Here is a 17,703-nt window from a genome sequence, read left to right as displayed (position 1 = left end):
GGGGCGTCATTTTTTTTTGGGACAAACACTCTGTTAGGCCGTACAGAATAAGGAGTCAAAAGAAACCGAAATCGTTTATCAAAATTTGAATTGAACCGTTTTAATAAATGGTTCGTTTCTGATTAAAAACAATAAAACCCTTTATGGATTTATCTAACAATTCGGTTTGGTTTTAAATTGTTAAATCGACAGTTTCAAATTGTACAAATATGTTGTAAACCAAAAATATTTGCTTAGAATCAAATCAAATATTGTAGACATACAATATTAGGATTGGTGGAGCAACTCATAATAATTTATCTTAAAGGCCCAAAATTTTAGAGTTCGATTTGTTATGTTATTTATGAACCATCAAAGATGATCGTATCAATATTGATGGTTCAATGAAACCAAATTTATTTGTTGATGATTTCCATGACCAACAGCCCATCCATGAATTTATTTTAAAATGTGTATTATATTTTGTGTAGTGAAAAATGGTAGTTTTTTAAACACTTAAACCTTTATTATCAAAAAAATAAATTTATATGTGTATATAATTGTATTTTTTATCTTGTATTTTTCAAATGTAAATGTTAAAACATGTTTCATTGTCTTTTTCTTTTTTTTTCTTTTTTTTAAATATACGATTATATTACTGTGCCATTCAAATTGTAAGCCATTTAAAATACACTGATGTATCAAAGAAAGTTTTTTTGACGTTCCCATTTAACTGATTATGATCGTACATTGCACATAAGGCGTAATACCACCCCAATCTACATCATGAAGTGTTAGTGAGTAGTGTGAGAGTCATTGGTTTCAAGGGTTTAGACCGAACCAGGTGATCTAAGGTCTCAATGACAAAGAATCACCACTTAGATTGGGATTTAAAACCCACACATAATTGCATATAAGAAAATTATTGATTATCCTCCAAATTAGCCCAATCAAAAGTTAGGTTTGTAGTAGGTTATTGTTCAAGGAACATGTTAGGCACCTTAGTCCGATTGATTAAACTGAACTTCGACCCTAGGTATCCTAAACAAAACTAAATCATATGCATCATGAATATAAATCAAAATAAAAAAATGATATTTTAATGCTTCTGGACACACTCGCATTGGCCCTTATGCCCAAACATAGAGAGGGTGGAATGACCACCTTGCCCTATGAGCCCACCCTTGTTGGATGTTTATGCGCACGCTCCCATTGGCCCCCACGCCGGCCTTCCTCTTCCCCTTTTTTAAATATAAAAATATAAAAATGGATTATATGCATAATTACCAAAACAACCCTGATCTTGCCTAATTTATTTATTTTGTTGCTCCATGTCATCCATGAAAGCTCATGTGGGTAAGGAAAAATCTTTGCTTTCCCATCCTCACAGTAAACTCCTCTTATAAGAGAGCATAAGCACGTCCACGCATTCATAATAGCCCAATGGCTTCCATCTTCTCTCCATCACCCATCCTCTCTTCTTCTTCTTCTCCAAAAGCCTCTTCAGCTTCAAATTCTCCTAAACCTCAATTGTTCTTACAAACCCCAACCAAGCCAGCATCAACTGCCATAACTGTCAAGCCAACTGCCATAGCCGCTGTCGCAGCAGCAGCAGCTGCCGCCCTAATCTTATCAACCACCCCTCCCTCTTTTGCTGACACCTCCACATCGTACCTTGTCTACTACGGCACGGCCGCCAGCGCTGCTAACTACGGTGGCTACGGCGGCAATTCGAGCAAAAAGGACTCAGCAGAGTATGTATACGACGTCCCCGATGGGTGGAAAGAACGCCTTGTATCGAAGGTGGAGAAGGGTACCAATGGAACCGACAGTGAATTCTACAACCCAAAGAAGAAATCCGAGAAAGAGTACCTTACGTACCTTGCTGGGTTCAGGCAGCTTGCACCCATGGACGTCATCTTGAACAATTTGGCCTTATCGGATGTGGAGTTGCAGGATGCCATCTCCAGCGCTGATAACATCAGGTCTGAAGAGAGGAAGGATGATAAGGGACAGGTCTACTATGTTTATGAGATTGATGGATTGGGTTCGCATAGATTGATCTCTGTCACCTGCGCCAAGAACAAGCTTTATGCACATTTTGTCAATGCGCCAACACCAGAATGGAACAGGGACCAAGAGACTTTGAAGCACATCCATGAATCATTTAGAACGGTTGGATTATTTTAGATATTATGTAACAATGTTCACGGTTGATAAGAGGGAGGTTTTAAGTATTATGGAATACATTTTTGTTGATTTGTCTCTGTGGCTATATCTACATTTCTAGTTAATCAAGAAGTGAAATTTTTTACTTTGATCCTGATTTTGCTCATGGCTGAAATGAAAATATCTTAATGCTTTTGATTATGGAGGTTTCAACCAGAATCATTTAGTTTTGTATGTGAGTCATATCGATCAAGGATGACTAATTTCACTGAAATTTGTTAGTTTCATCATAAATTTTCAATGATTTTGGTATTGATGGACAGTTAATCACTCTGTTAATTTCAAAGTGGTTAGCAAAGAAAGTATTTAACTGGGGAAGCATCAAATAATCATAAAGCCAGGGACATCAATTGATTCAGTCATTCGAGTGAGTATTGTAGTTCTGTTGATGGTATCAAGGCAAACTCTCTCTTCTTTTTCTCTTTTCCCCTTTATAAATTTTTTGATAAAAAGGACAAACTCTCTTTTTCTCTTTGATTTGAATGGAATAAGCTGAAGGGCCAACTTGAACGTCTACAGAGTACTGTTCATAATTTATAGATGGCATTGAATAGAATGATTTTAGCTCCGCCAATGTTTGCTGCCTGTCCCAAGCCCAGATAAAGGAGGAGGGTTGGTGAATCAGGTCGGCAGACAGCACCGAAAAAAACCCAGCCAACCTTCTTACATGGATTCTACAACCATATAAGCTGATTGGAGGGCAAGGATCCATGTAGCCAAATTAACCCCATTTAGTTTGGATAAGGCTGAGTAGTTGTTTTTGTATTGAATTGAATGATTTTATTTATATCCAAAAGAAACCTCCAACTTAGTACTTGTGAACTGATTTACACTAGATGTACAAACTGTAAACCTCTTGTTCAATGGACAAATGGGTGGAATATGACTCTTCTTTGAATGACAGGAGGCTTAATTACCCTTGTAGAAAACAAAGTAGATGCTTCTGCTCTGCAATGTAAATTATCCTCTGTACTGTCATGGAAGCTTTCAACATTGAATGGGTTCTTAAGTTTTTTTTGACAATAGCTGGTGTTTTGTGCTCCAGATTTTATCTATGTTCTTTGAACTCCAACAATCATTCACTTTGCCATGGGCACTCTGCAGGCTAGGAAATTCAAGTGATCACAGATTTATCCATGCTGTACTGGCAGCGAAAAGTAGGGCTTATGGAACTAGAAATCCCCTCATGGTGAATCTTCCACTTTTTGTCAGTTAGATCTCCGCTTACAGAATGTGACTGCTGAATTCACAGCTTCAAAGATTGATAAGTGGGATTCTGGCGTGGTCTCAAATCTTCCAGGGATAAAACAACTGCAGGAATAAGATGCATTAATCTTAAAGCAGGTCTCTGATGGAGTTCGAAAGCTTGATAAGAGAAGAATGAGATAGTTCAAGAACATTTATGGTTTACATATAAACAGCATTGGTTACTAATTCATTATGCAATGAGCATGGGCTGCTACTGCTGCTCCTAGTAGAGAGTGAACCCATATCATAGGACACATGGCATCCTCGTCAACAAGTGGGGTGCATTCTCATCATATTCAGAACAACAGATCCACCTATTCTTCAATTGGGACTTCCAGTGTTTGGTCTGTTCCCTTTGTCATTCCATTTGTAAACAATCACAACGCTGTAGTCACTCCACTCTCCATTGATCCCTTGGTGTGGTGGGGCCAATGCAAACAATCCTTTCTCTCCCACAAACATATGATGAAGTTAAATTTTCATCAGGAGGTTAGACACTGGTGCAAATTTCTGGGAGAAATATAGGTTTGTTCATGATCTATGTGCTGCCCCCATAGATCAAAGGGCTCAAATACCAAGTTTCAGCCTGAACTTTCATCTATTGCGACAGCACAGCAGTTAACAAAGGCTTTCACATCCCTTTCGTTCTGTGATCTTCCTTAGGACTACCCTGGTTCTCCTAAGTTGAGTAAATCTTCTAATTATCAGAACAGGCTTAGATTTTGAATTTGAAACTGTTAAAAAATGCATTTATCCACCCGTGTCCACCTTTGGATAGTCCACCGTGTTAGAGCTCCTATATGATATACATATTGTTCCCTCACTTTCCTACAAGGTCGGCCTTTTAGAGGAAGCGGTTTCAACATGGTATCAGAGCAGGCAGAGGTCACGGTATCTAGTCCTCCTGGGAGTGGGCAGGTGTTAAAAAATGCATTTATCTACCTGTGTCCACCTTTAGATAGTCCGCCGTGTTAGAGCTCCTATTTGATATACATATTGTTTTCTCCCTTTCCTACAAGGTTGGCCTTTTAGAGGGAGCGGTTTCAACAGAAACATTAAAACATAACTTTATCTTATCAGTCAGGGCAGCAATTTGATTGAGGGATTCTCATTCCCTTGCTTACAACCAATCTTTCCTGTTATTATAGTTATGTTTGGGAATCTTGTAATTATCAGAATAGACCCTATTTAAAATTCAAGCACAAAATATGGAAATTCTATGGGTCCATTTCTCTTAGCAATCGGTTCAGCAATTAGACAAATATTTCTTCTCTCCTTACAATCATTCTTTCCTGCTCCACATGGTTCTCAATGTTGGGTAAATTTGTTGTTATCGGAACTGACTGAGATTCAAAAATAAACAACTGAAAGTTTGAAAATTTATGGAAGCTTTTCAGTTACTATCTTTCATCTTTCTATTTATATCCCATCTTTCATACTCTTTCTCTTTTCTTGATTTCTCACATCTTTTCCGTATTTTCTTCCCCTTTTAGGTTCGAACTCTGTTTTCCCTACTTTGTTTTGTTTGGATCCATGTAGCCGACTCCATTAAGTTGAGATAAGGCTGAGTTTGTTGTTGTTTTCAGTTTGGCCCACCAATTTGAACATACTTGCTTCATCGTGGCCAGGCTATTTCCAGGTCTTATAAGAATGGGGAAACATAAACTCTGTTCAATGGATTAAAGAAACACTCCCCCCCCCCCCCCCCGGCTCACCAGAACAGAATATTTTGAGAAAAAACATCAAGGACATGGCATGCAAACAGTGAAGAGTAAACCATACCATTGATGCAGCCGTGGATAGAGAAAACTGTGGGAGAATTATCCTTATCTTGGTAAAGGGTATTGCACCAAAGGCATATCTTCTGTACAGGTACCTGAGATGGCTTTGGCGTCATTTAGTTCGGGAGTGATCTCACTCGGTTTCTAAGGTTTTGCAGAATACTGTAGCCTGTATGCCAAAGCCATGTGGAGTTTGCTTCTCTTGGAGGGACTGGGACTTGAATACGAGCTTGAATTAGTGGTGCTCTTTCAATACTGTGCACGTCCCAATGTGTCTATGGACCTGCACAAATTACTCAAAATTAGCATGTCTAAATGAAAAATTGAAGATAACAGAGCACCCAAGCTTCCATGGGCATCACCTATGAACGGTTTGGTTATGAATATTTGAACTGAAATGGCAACAGATGCGGTCCAACAAACTGGTTCAAATACTGAATTGCTTTACCCCCGCTGGCATGGTTTCATATGGTAGGTTGGTCATTGGGGGTAGCCCTTTAACAAACTACAAGATTGATCGACATAGGTTTGCAAAAATCAGATAGAATCCATCGATCGTCTTTTTATGAAATGTGATTTTGTGGCTTGTTTTTGGAAATCCTCAATATTGTCTTGATTTATGTGGTTTGAAAACAAATATTCTAACTAGTTTCATTCAAACTATATCTTCTTCCTAATATTAGTCAAAAAGTAAAAAATCTTTAATTTTATGTGTCAGTAAAGAATCCTTGTTTATCATATTTGGGAGTACAATGTGGGTTTTTTCAATCAAAAACCCGATCAATAAACCTCATGTTTCTCATACTTAGAGGTTATATGGATTGTGGCTTATATTATGAATTTGATGCACCTCACAAGCTACAAGAAAGTGGAGTTCTTAAATACAGGAGGTCTACAGGGCAAAACAGGGAGAATTTGCATAATCTGTGATAGAGCTTTTTAGCAAGAACAAATGTAAAGCATCTGCGAGTTGGATCATAGTTTTATAAATTAAATTCATTTAGAATTTGTATCTATTAACTTTATTTATGTAATTTTTAAACTTTTGGAAAGGATTTATGCTTATTACTCTGCTTTTCTCCCTCTTTCAGCTGATCTGTGAATATGATTTCTGGATTTCTATATGTTCCTATGTTTTGGTGATGTTAAGTTAGATTCTTTGGGTTTCTTTGGTTGGTTGAGAGGGTTTAGCCATGTTCAACAAAGAAAAATATGCACCAATTATTAGATAATTTTGGGTAACGAATTGATGGGCGCATCTAAACTGGTGGGTTGAGAACTCAAATGACTCTTCTCCTAAAAGTTAGTCTTTTTTCCCCTTTTGCCTTGATCTATAAATGTTCTCTGCTTTTATTTGTCTCATCTAATGTGGTACTTCTTACAAATTGCAGGTATAAGCTTGCACAATTTCCCAGAAGGAATGGCAGTGTTCCTTGGATCAATCAAGGTACTTCCTAAGTTCTCTTTCAAAGCTTTTTAACTTGGTTTCCCCTGTTTACTCAATAGAACATATTTTTTCTTTCTTAAGTGGTTTTATTGACAGCTGGATGGCATTTGTGCATCTTTAACAGTTGATAAAATGGTGACCTGTTTGATATTGCGTGCTTCTGTACCATTAATGTGATTATGATTCATTCCCTTTTTTTTTTCTTTGATCTGCTATCCCATCTCTACTGTTGCCTATTTGTGCACTGTGTTTCTTTTACAACATTTCCTTTTTCCATGTGCACTTGTGTTGATTAGTGAACTATTTCAGAGTTGAGCTATAGTTGGAGCAGCCGGAAGCAGCCAGTTGTGATTTCTTATTACCATCACTAGAAGTCCTGGTTCTCTAATTAAGATTTTCAAACCAGAAATTATCCATCTTCCTGAACAATATACAGGTTTTTGGTGGTATTACATGAACATATGCCTGGATTAGGTTATGCCACATAAATTTTCTTAAATATTGCATGTGTAAATATCCTGTATCATGTTGCAAAATACATATTATTCATTCTTCTGATATCATACCTGTGTTTTAATATATGTTTGCTACTTCTTATGATCAATGATCCAAACTGTGGATTGCAATCATTGGACATGCCAGTGGTGACTTTGAAATTTAAAGATTTGGTGGTGAGGAACCAAATGTGCTTGGGAGAACAATCAGTTCAAATCTATATTATTCGCTAGACATCACTTTGACATCTTTTTTTGCCATAAGGAGTATATGTTCTGAATTTCAAGCTTTGATAAACTGAGGTTCACATTAGCTAATGGCAATTCAGTTTTTGTGTTTATTGAATGCTTTAAGGACTTAATGTTGGTCTTAACCTAGCGTTGGCTATTGCTTTGCACAACATTCCATAGGTACATGCATCTGTTAGTTTTGATGTTGACCTTTGTCTAAACCATGAGATGCTTGCAAGGCATTCCTGGGTTGTTCTTGTTTCCTATTAATCTTCTTGTATGATTTTCTTTTTAGTTACTGCAATCAGAAATACATTATGGTAGTAATCCTTAATTGTTATTGTAGGTCACAACATTCTTGAAAGAAAAACAGCAGGAAAAGGAACACACACTTTGGGATTATTGCAACTCCAATTAAGTTAAGCGCTTTCAGACTTTCATTACATGCTACTACAGTGGGTAGCAAATGTCGTATAACCTTTGCACTAGACATAATTAAAGAATAGACATGTCTTTTTGAATGCATATGGCAGTTTAGATTGCCAATCATCACCATAAAATGCAATCGACAGAAGCTTAGAATGTCTGCTAATAGTGATAATGGTAGTCTACTGTTCTCTCTCTCTCTCTCTCTCTCTCTCTCTCAGTTAAACAGAAGTTTCAAGCAAGGTATGTGCAACAGAAAATGTGAGGAGCTCAAGTGTTGAGGATAAAAAAGCACTTTGTTATCTTTGAACGTATCCAGACTCATTTGTCTTCTATGAATGTCGTCATAGGGACCTCTAGAGGTTGTTTTCACTTGATGCCCATGGTTATTCAGTGAACAAGTCCATCTCAATGAAACCTCCAGTAGTTTCAAGAGAGCCAAGTTCCTTGATCAGAAAGACCATGTTATTAGTACTCACACGATTTTTAGGCTCTTCAAAGTCTATCTTAGCCTCATTGTAGTTTTCAGTACCCATATTCCGTGCTTTAGACCAGTAAGAAGTTCTTTTGGACCATTAATGTATGATATTCATATTGGTTAAAAGGCCTTATGAGATGCTCCGCTATCATGAAAGCATCTTGCCTTATTAAGGATAGCCTCATCCATCCAACTGCATAGATATTAAAAAAAAAAATACCAATACAATGTGTTGCTAGAGAGATTAAAAAAAAAAAAAGAAACCCTCTTCCTGAGTGTAACGGATAAGGAGAATTCAAATTCCAATTTGAATTTCCAATCCCAACTCAACGTTATCACAAGTGGACCAAGTCCAACGCGATCCCATAAGAAGCTGAGAGACGTTCCTACTTCTTCTCCCTTGAAGATAGGTTGAGATAAACTCAAACACTTGTTGTATTTCAAAATTCAAACTCAACGTTGTAACTCTCAAGCATTTTATAAATACATGACTCCAATCACCATAAGTGATCAAGGAGAACTTCTCAAGATAAAATCCTAGAGTCCTCAAACTTTAACTTGGTATCAGAGCCCAAGACTAAGAGTCCACGATCCTCATGGCCAATTCGGATAACTCCACCACCTCTTCTGCAAACAACCACTACACCTTCCTCTCTCCGACCAATATCGTCTCCCTTCTCCCTGTTAAGTTAGATAGAACCAATTATCTCTTGTGGAAATCCCAATTCCTTCCACTACTTCATGCGCATGACTTGTACGGTTATGTAGATGGAAGCACTTTCAGTCCTCCTCAAATGCTACCTCCTACACCTGAATCCTCATCGTCGGCTGAGCTCTTTCCCAATCCAGCATATCTCGCTTGGCGCAAGCAAGATCAAATAATCCTTTCTTGGATTATATCCTCCTTAACTGAAGGAGCACTTGCCCAAATCGTTGGATCAACCACCTCACATGCTGCCTGGACCACCCTTGAACGCACCTATGCGTCTCAGTCTCAGGCCAGAGTTATGCAACTCAAGTACCAATTATTCCAGATGAAGAAAGGCAATCTCACCATGGCCGAATATCTGCAGCGTGTCAAGAACACAGTTGACAATCTTGCTGCACCAGCTCAACCGATCTCTGAAGCAGACATGATCCTCTCCATTCTTCAGGGACTCAGTGATGATTACGAGTCCTTTGCCACTTCTATCACATCTCGGCTGGACCCTGTCCCATTGGATGACTTCATTGGTCTCCTCTTAAGCCAAGAGATTCTCAAAGATCAAAGGGCCTCTCCCCTTGATCTTCCAAAAATTGAAGCCAATGTTGCTGCTAGGAGTCCAACTCCAAATCAGCGTGGTCGAAGCAACTACAGCCACAACTGTGGCCGCGGCCGTAGCCACTATACCTACAACCGTGGCCGTGGTAATGCAAATCAACAGCACAATGGGCCTCTCCTACCCACACCTTCCATGTCTTGCCAGATTTGCCATCAAGCAAACCATACTGCGGCTACTTGCTATAATCGGTTTAACCCGAATTATCAGCCAGCTACACAGCCCGCAGCTTCTACTCCTACAGAAGCACTCATGGCCACACCCAATGCTTCCTTCGACTCGGCTTGGTACCCGGACTCAGGAGCTTCCCATCACATGACATCAGATATGGCTAATCTGAACATCAACAACTCGTACAATGGTATGGATCAAGTCAGAGTTGGTAATGGGGCAGGTTTGAAAATCAAACATATTGGCACTTCTTCCATTAAATCTTCTTCTCATGATTTCACTCTTACTGATGTCTTGCATGTACCAAAGATTACAAAGAACTTACTTTCTGTTAGCAAGTTTACATCAGATAACAATGTATTTATAGAATTTCATCCTAATCATTGTTATGTGAAGGATCCACAAACGGGGATCATAATCCTGCAAGGAACAATTGATGCTGGTCTTTATCGTTTGCCTAAAGCTCCATCCACATCCATCACTCACCAGCCGCAACCAACTGTTCATATTGGAGAAAGAGTACCCAAATCGATATGGCATGATCGATTGGGTCATCCTTCATCAAAGAGCATGGAATATCTACTCCGACACTCATCTCTACCAGCCACTGGCGCATCTACCACAACCGTTTGTGTTTCCTGTCAAATGGGGAAGGCCCACAAACTCCCCTTTGCAGTAAATAAATCAAGAGCAGCATTTCCTTTTCAGCTGGTACACTCAGATATATGGGGCCCATCTCCCTCTCCTTCAGTACATGGATTTCCGTATTATATTTCCTTTCTAGATGATTATAGTCGTTTTAGTTGGATTTTTCCTATTGTACGCCGCTTTGAGGCTTTTAGTACTTTTATGAAGTTCAATGCTCACATTCAAAATATCTTTAATTGTAAGATTAAAGTTTTTCAGTCTGATGGAGCAAAGGAGTATCAAGCCTTTAACAGCTATTTCAGAGAACAAGGAATCACCCATCAATATTCCTGTCCTCACACTTCAGAGCAAAATGGGAGAGTGGAGAGAAAGCACCGACATATAGTTGAGACAGGTCTCACGCTTCTAGCAAGAGCATCGGCACCATTATCATTCTGGTCTCTAGCATTTGAGACAGCCGTATACCTTATTAATCGGCTGCCAATACCAACTTTGAATAATGAGAGCCCATTCAAGTTACTATTTCAGACGGAAGCAGATTATACCATGCTCCGCACGTTCGGCTGTGCCTGCTACCCATGGTTGAGACCATACAATAGGAATAAACTGGAATTCCGGTCCCAACAGTGCATCTTCTTGGGCTATAGCAATAGCCATAAAGGATACCGATGCTTCAATCCACTGCTAGGCAGAACTTATAAGGCATGTGACTTTCGACGAGGCTACATTCCCATTTGCATTACTGGCTGCCAAATCATCCATCCCTACAGATGCATCCTCATCAGTTCCGGTGGTCATCACAAGTAATAATATATTATCAACCCGTGTGAAGCAATTCCCAACCCAAATTGTCAAACCCATACCATACCACCTACATCACCACCCAATCAATCTTCCCCACCCAATCAGTCACCTCAGTCATCACCTACGGTGTCGATAAATACCCAAAACTCACCTTCTACAGGTTCCATACCGCCACCAATACCACCACCTCCAGGCCCGCAAATAGCAGCCGTTCACCATCCGATGGTAACCCGGTCTCGCACTGGGTCGATCAAACCCATCACTAAGCTGAACCTAATGGCTACCAAACATCCCCTTCCCACCACCTTCTTATCCAATGCACCTACCACTGATGAGGAACCAACTTCATTCGCCTCAGCCAACAAAGATCCCAAATGGAGAGGAGCAATGAGTGAAGAGTTTAACGCTCTACTCCGCAATGGGACATGGCAGCTAGTTCCAAACCATCCCTCTATGAATTTAGTGGGCAACAAATGGGTGTATCGAATAAAGAGGCATTCCGATGGAACCATCTCTAGATACAAAGCTCGTCTTGTAGCAAAAGGATTCCTCCAACGAGAAGGAATCGACTATTTTGATACATTCAGTCCTGTTGTAAAACCAACTACAATCAGGATTGTCCTCTCAATAGCTGTTTCATAAGGGTGGGTACTTCGTCAACTAGACGTCCAAAATGCGTTCCTCATTGGCAATTTGGAGGAACAGGTCTTTATGTCACAGCCTGAAGGGTTTGTCGATCCAGCATACCCGAACCATGTATGCCACCTCAAGTGTGCCCTCTATGGCCGTAAACAGGCACCAAGAGCATGGTCTCATAGATTGGGGAATTTCCTAATAACCCTTGGATTCAAGTCATGCCAATCGGACACGGCTCTATTTGTCCGCACCTGGAATCAGCAATTGGTCTACGTCTTAGTCTATGTAGATGACATAATCATCACCGGATCCAGCCCATCAATGGTCCAAGACCTAATCTCAAAGCTGGGTGACGAATTTGCGATCAAGGATGGGGACCTAAATTTTTTTCTTGGTATTGAGGTTGTAAAAACACCAAGTGGTCTCCACTTGTCTCAAGCCAAGTACACTTTAGACATCCTTCGCAAAACCAATATGGTTGCCGCCAAGCCCATGCCCACACCAAGTTCGACAGAAACACTGCCTAAAGACATTGGACCTGCATTTGAAGATGTTACCCAATACCGAAGTGTAGTGGGAGCACTACAATACCTGACACTCACAAGACCTGATATTGCCTTTTTGGTCAACAGAGTGTGTCAATTTATGCACAATCCAACAGAAGAACATTGGGCGGCCGTAAAGCGTATACTACGCTACCTCAAAGACACAATTGCATTCGGACTTCAATTTCAAAAATCAAAGTCCATTCAATTGAGTACCTTTACAGATGCTGACTGGGCAGGATGTCCTCAAGATCGGCGTTCCACCAGTGGCTACTGCATCTACCTTGGCTCAAATTTGATCTCTTGGAGTTTTAAGAAACAGCACATAGTAGCAAGATCATCCACAGAATCAGAATACAAAGGCTTGGCCAATACAGCTGCAGAGCTAATATGGATTCAACAATTGCTTCAGGATCTCAGCATCACCACCTTAGCACCAATGCTCTACTGTGACAACATCGGTGCCACTTACCTTGTGGCTAATCCATTATTCCATGTGTACACAAAACATATCGAAATTGATTATCACTTTGTGCGCGAACAGGTAGCTGCCAATCGGCTGTGCATTCGGTTTGTACCAAGCTCTGATCAGGTCGCCGACATTTTTACAAAGGGACTTTCCGGTTTACGGTTTCGTGCTCGAAGAGACAAGCTCACCGTTAGCAACCGACCGCTTCGCTTGAGGGGGAGTGTAACGGCTAATCCCTCCAATTTGAATTTCCAATCCCAACTCAACGTTATCACATGTGGACCAAGTCCAACGCAATCCCATAAGAAGCTGAGAGACGTTCCTACTTCTTCTCCCTTGAAGAGAGGTTGAGATAAACTCAAACACTTGTTGTATTTCAAAATTCAAACTCAACGTTGTAACTCTCAAGCATATTATAAATACATGACTCCAATCACCGTAAGTGATCAAGGAGAACTTCTCAAGATAAAATCCTAGAGTCCTCAAACTTTAACTCTGAGGATTTGTACATAGTAACTCTTTATTTGAGAAATGATAAAGTTTGCAAATGGTGACTTAAGATAACCCTTAATGTGATGGATAATCACAGGAGGGAAAAACAAAAAGGGGGAAAGAAGAACCTACCACATAAATATATCTTAGTGCTCGTTTATATTTATTGAGAAATACACCTCTTCCTGATCCATGCACAGAAAATGTACCACTCGGATATTTGGTGTCCGTATTGTGTTAAAAATGCCATCTGACTTGGAATCTTCCAGTACTTCTAAGTGAATGTCCATGCTTCAGAAATGTTACATGGTTAAAATGTTGCATATTATTGAGGGAAATGATGCTGAAACTGCTTAATATTCTGGCATTTCAGGTAATTTTTGCTCAATTAATGGAAATATGTTTTTATATTTTTGGAAGTTAATCAAAGAGGGATTGTTTTATTGCTACCATAAATAGTCAACTGTAATAAGGAAGGTTTGGTGGCAAAGATGCTTGAACAATATCTATGGAAACTAAGTTAACAGTGGGGTTTGTGTCACACCCCCATCCCAGACAAGGGATATAATATAATATAAGGGGTGACTAGGACGACGCGTGTTGTCCCATTAAGCTACCAGGATCACTGACACAGTGTCCCAACGCACAGTCATAACCAATATTAAAGCCATATAATATCAGAGTGCGGAAAGGGAATATTACATTCCAAAAGATCAATAGTTTTGCGGAAGCGTATAAAATCAAATAGTTACAAGATGTTCAAAGGTTAATGATAAATACTGTAATTAATACATTTCCCAAGACCATCTAATAACTATCAACAAGGGTATAATAGTAAATGTTTATACATGGGCTTTAAGCCCTAAAATAACAAAAGGGGAACAAGTCCCAAGTATCCTCACGCCGTAGGCGCAATCGTCACAAGGACATCCGTCGCCATGTTCCTCAAACACAGCTTCCGGCTTCTCCGTATCTGCACTATAATCTAAAAAGTGTGTACACGAGGGGGTTAGCTCCATTGAGCCAGTGAGGGGATGGGGATGCACAACACACAGATCACATAGTCCAATGATGCATGCATATGTTAAATAAAATTTTCACCTATCATCACAACTAAGTCAAAGGTATATGCTACTGTGACAACTCGGGAAATTCTGTGGGTCACTTAACTTACCGCCACAATGAACCTCAATTGTCACCAGGGGGCCTACGCCGGTCGAAGCCACCAAAACCACCCAGGGGCAGACCCCGATAACCATTACTACCATGACTGGCCTCTCCCACCTCCACAGAATCCGGAGTTCTGGTTACCCAACACCTTAACCCCTGTTGGTAAGGGTAGTAGCATAAGGGTGCAAAAATCCTAGCCGTAGATATACTACATGCAAGTCCTATCGTCCCGAGAGGTATTCTGGGTGCATCAACTTTTCATCTGGTTTAGCACTCGGGTACCAGCACGGCACGGCGCATACAGTTCAATATGAAATTCAATCAAAGATATTATACACATAATCCGGGGCTCCGGCATGGGCGTTCACCGACACCGTAACCCGATAAGAGATGGAAAGCAACCACAACATCATCATATCAATCATTTAATAAAGTATGCAAATGCACAAACATGCTTAATAAATTATACTAATAGCATGATACATAATGCAAATATTAGTAACAAGCCCAAACAACCAAACCCACTTACAGTATATGTTATGCCCCGATGTTACAAGTTGTCGCCGAGATTAAGTAACACGTCACAAGATGGGAATTTAAACCTAAAGAAAGAGTGAGAATAAGGTTAAATAAGTAAAGGGAAGGATCCCCAAAAGGTATCCCATAAATCATTTAAGTATAAGGTTTCAGAGGCAGGGTGGTTTTATGGGTGGTCTCATGCCCAATTCCTGCAACCACATGTAAATCCTAACTAACCAGGGGCTTAGGAAGGTCTCTGCCAAGGGTGGTTTTACGGGTGGTTTGTCTCAGAACATGAAACCGCACCTAAAACGGACTTTAACAGGGGCTTATTCAGGGGGTGGTTGCAAGGGTGGTTTCTCGTAGGTCTTGAAACCACATGTAAAACCACATACCTGCAAACTCGAGATTCGAGGGGTTTCTCACCAGGGGTTCCTTTCCCAAGGGGTTTAAAGGTAAGGAGGCTTCAAGGAAGCTTCCTCCTAGGTCCATTAGGGTTCTAAGACCTCACTAGGTCCATGTATCCCAAAGGATTCAAGAGGGAAACCAAGGAAAACCTAATCTATAGCTCAAATAGGGTAGAAACCCTAGGTTTCTCAAATAGAATGAGATTGAGAGCTTTAGAGCAAGCCATGGAGTGAAATAACTCCACAACAACCAAAGCTAAGAGTTCCAATCGATCTTTGGGTTCCAAGACAAACCCTAGATCGAATCTCTCCCATTTCCCAAACCCCAAAACCCAAAATAGAAGAAGAGAGAAGGCTTTAATGGCTTACCTACCCCAAGGAAGTGGTGCTCCACGTTGAGGGCTCCAAGAAGTGAGATCTTCAAGCCTCCAATCAAGCCTTTCCACTCCCCTTCCTCCTTTTCTCCTTCCTTCTTGCTTCTTTCCTTCTCTTCCTCTCCTTTCCTCTTTCTTTCTCTTCTTTCCCTTCTTCCCACGTTTTTGGTTGGAGGAGAAGTAATGAGAAATGAATACTCCCTCCCCCCTTTAGTCCTACTTATAGTAAGTGAGACTTGGGTCCCTTAAGTCAAATGGGTCATGAGAGCTAAATGGGTCGACCCACTGGTTTTAAATAGAAAAAGAACCCAATAAAGGATGGGTCCATTTGGTTGGGCAAGAAATAGAATAAAACCCATTCTTGGGTCAAATAAACTTAAATGAGCCACCCAGGTTAAATGGGTCACCAAGGTTGGATGGGTCATTAAGCCAAATGGGTTATTTTAAGTTAAATGGGTCAACCCATTAGTTCTAAATAGGAAAGAAGTCTATCAAAGGGGTCTATTAAAGGGTGGGACCACGTAATAATGGAACACAAGTCCCTCACACGTTTCTCGAGGTAAGTGGGACCCACAAATAAAATATTCCCAACTCAACTAAAATAGCCCGGGCGGTCTAAATCTTGACCCGCACTTTGAGGGCACCAAAGAAAAGGGTAAATAAATAAGTCAAGGGCTAGAACTTACTTCTCCATTGCCATGGTGCGTCACCCATGATCCTGAATAGCTTCCTCCATAGGCAAACCCGTATCATGGTCAATAATTTTGTACCTGGGTTCGACCATCATCAAGAACAGGTCACCAGCATACATGGCAGTGGTATCTACACGTCATGAGGGAGAAATAATAATTAATTATGATCCGGGGTGCGGGTATAATAGTTTGTATCAATACAACTACCATAGACTAATGTTGCATAACATATCCACAAATAATGGATGGTTCAAAATGCAAGGGAAGGTGGGGGGGGGGAACAGATTTCTTCTCTCCTTTTCTTATTCTAAATTTGAAATCTAAATTTTCAAATTTATTTTAAGGAAAAGGCTGGGCACGCCTCTGGGCTGCCCAGCCTGTGTCTGTCTCTCCCCCTTTTGGAAATGACCCCCTGCCCTCCTCCATCCCGCACTCCCATTGGTGCACGCCTCTAGCTTGCAGCACGCAGGCGGCGTGCCCAACCCTTGCCCTGTAATTTAATTACCCATTGATGAACATAGTGGATTTTTATAACTAAAATTTTCATCATGTTGTGGGATATACTGGTCAATATGCATTGATCAATGATGCTGTGATGTATTATTTTGGAAAAGGCAATATTTTATTATCTCCACTTTGGGGCCCCATACCTGTAGAACAGTCTTGTAGCCTGTTATGTCTCTCATAATGAGAGGTATAAGAGATTAACTAGAATCATAATAAGAATTGAGAATTGAGAGATGATTGCAACTGTGTGTTTCTTTTACATTATCTGAAGGGTCAAGAGGAATTTAAATAGTTTCAGAAAGCTGCAACCAATAGCATTTGGATCATACGGTTAGATCTATCAGAGTATGCTGGTTTTTTATGCATGATCTTTAAGGTTAAATCTGTTCATGTATGGGTCCTGAACCTCTGACATTGTCCAATGTAGCAAGTTATTGGGCCCCAGAGCTGTGTAGATCTTGTACTCTTGTAGACCCAGACCAGAGAGTTTTCCCTTTCTCACAACCATGCAAAATACTTGTGGATCTTTTGCAGGCATACCATTGCTTGGATTTTGTTTCTAAAAGGATGAATGAACTTAAATCCCCAAGGAACAGGCATATTGTTGTTTCCTGGGGGCTTGACTTGTCTCTTTTGA

General features: G+C 40.2%; 3 protein-coding genes across 3 annotated transcripts; all 3 read left to right on the top strand.

Moving 5' to 3' along the window:
• Positions 1–1,402: 1,402 nt before the first annotated feature.
• On the top strand, positions 1,403–2,302 carry LOC122643949 (thylakoid lumenal 19 kDa protein, chloroplastic). The gene has a single exon (XM_043837526.1). It carries the CDS (start codon positions 1,423–1,425, stop codon positions 2,167–2,169), a length of 747 nt encoding a protein of 248 aa, XP_043693461.1. The 5' UTR covers positions 1,403–1,422; the 3' UTR covers positions 2,170–2,302.
• A 9,229-nt stretch (positions 2,303–11,531) lies between these two features.
• On the top strand, positions 11,532–11,897 carry LOC122642299 (uncharacterized mitochondrial protein AtMg00820-like). The gene has a single exon (XM_043835740.1). The coding sequence runs from the start codon at positions 11,532–11,534 to the stop codon at positions 11,895–11,897; it is 366 nt and encodes a 121-aa protein (XP_043691675.1).
• Positions 11,898–11,966: 69 nt separating this feature from the next.
• On the top strand, positions 11,967–13,256 carry LOC122642295 (uncharacterized mitochondrial protein AtMg00810-like). The gene has a single exon (XM_043835735.1). It carries the CDS (start codon positions 11,967–11,969, stop codon positions 13,254–13,256), a length of 1,290 nt encoding a protein of 429 aa, XP_043691670.1.
• Positions 13,257–17,703: the final 4,447 nt, after the last annotated feature.

Source organism: Telopea speciosissima, chromosome 10 (genome assembly GCF_018873765.1).
Source record: "Telopea speciosissima isolate NSW1024214 ecotype Mountain lineage chromosome 10, Tspe_v1, whole genome shotgun sequence".
Taxonomy (NCBI): domain Eukaryota; kingdom Viridiplantae; phylum Streptophyta; class Magnoliopsida; order Proteales; family Proteaceae; genus Telopea; species Telopea speciosissima.
The sequence above is the reverse complement of the archived record's forward strand: the minus strand, read 5'-3'. Positions and strand labels throughout refer to the sequence as shown.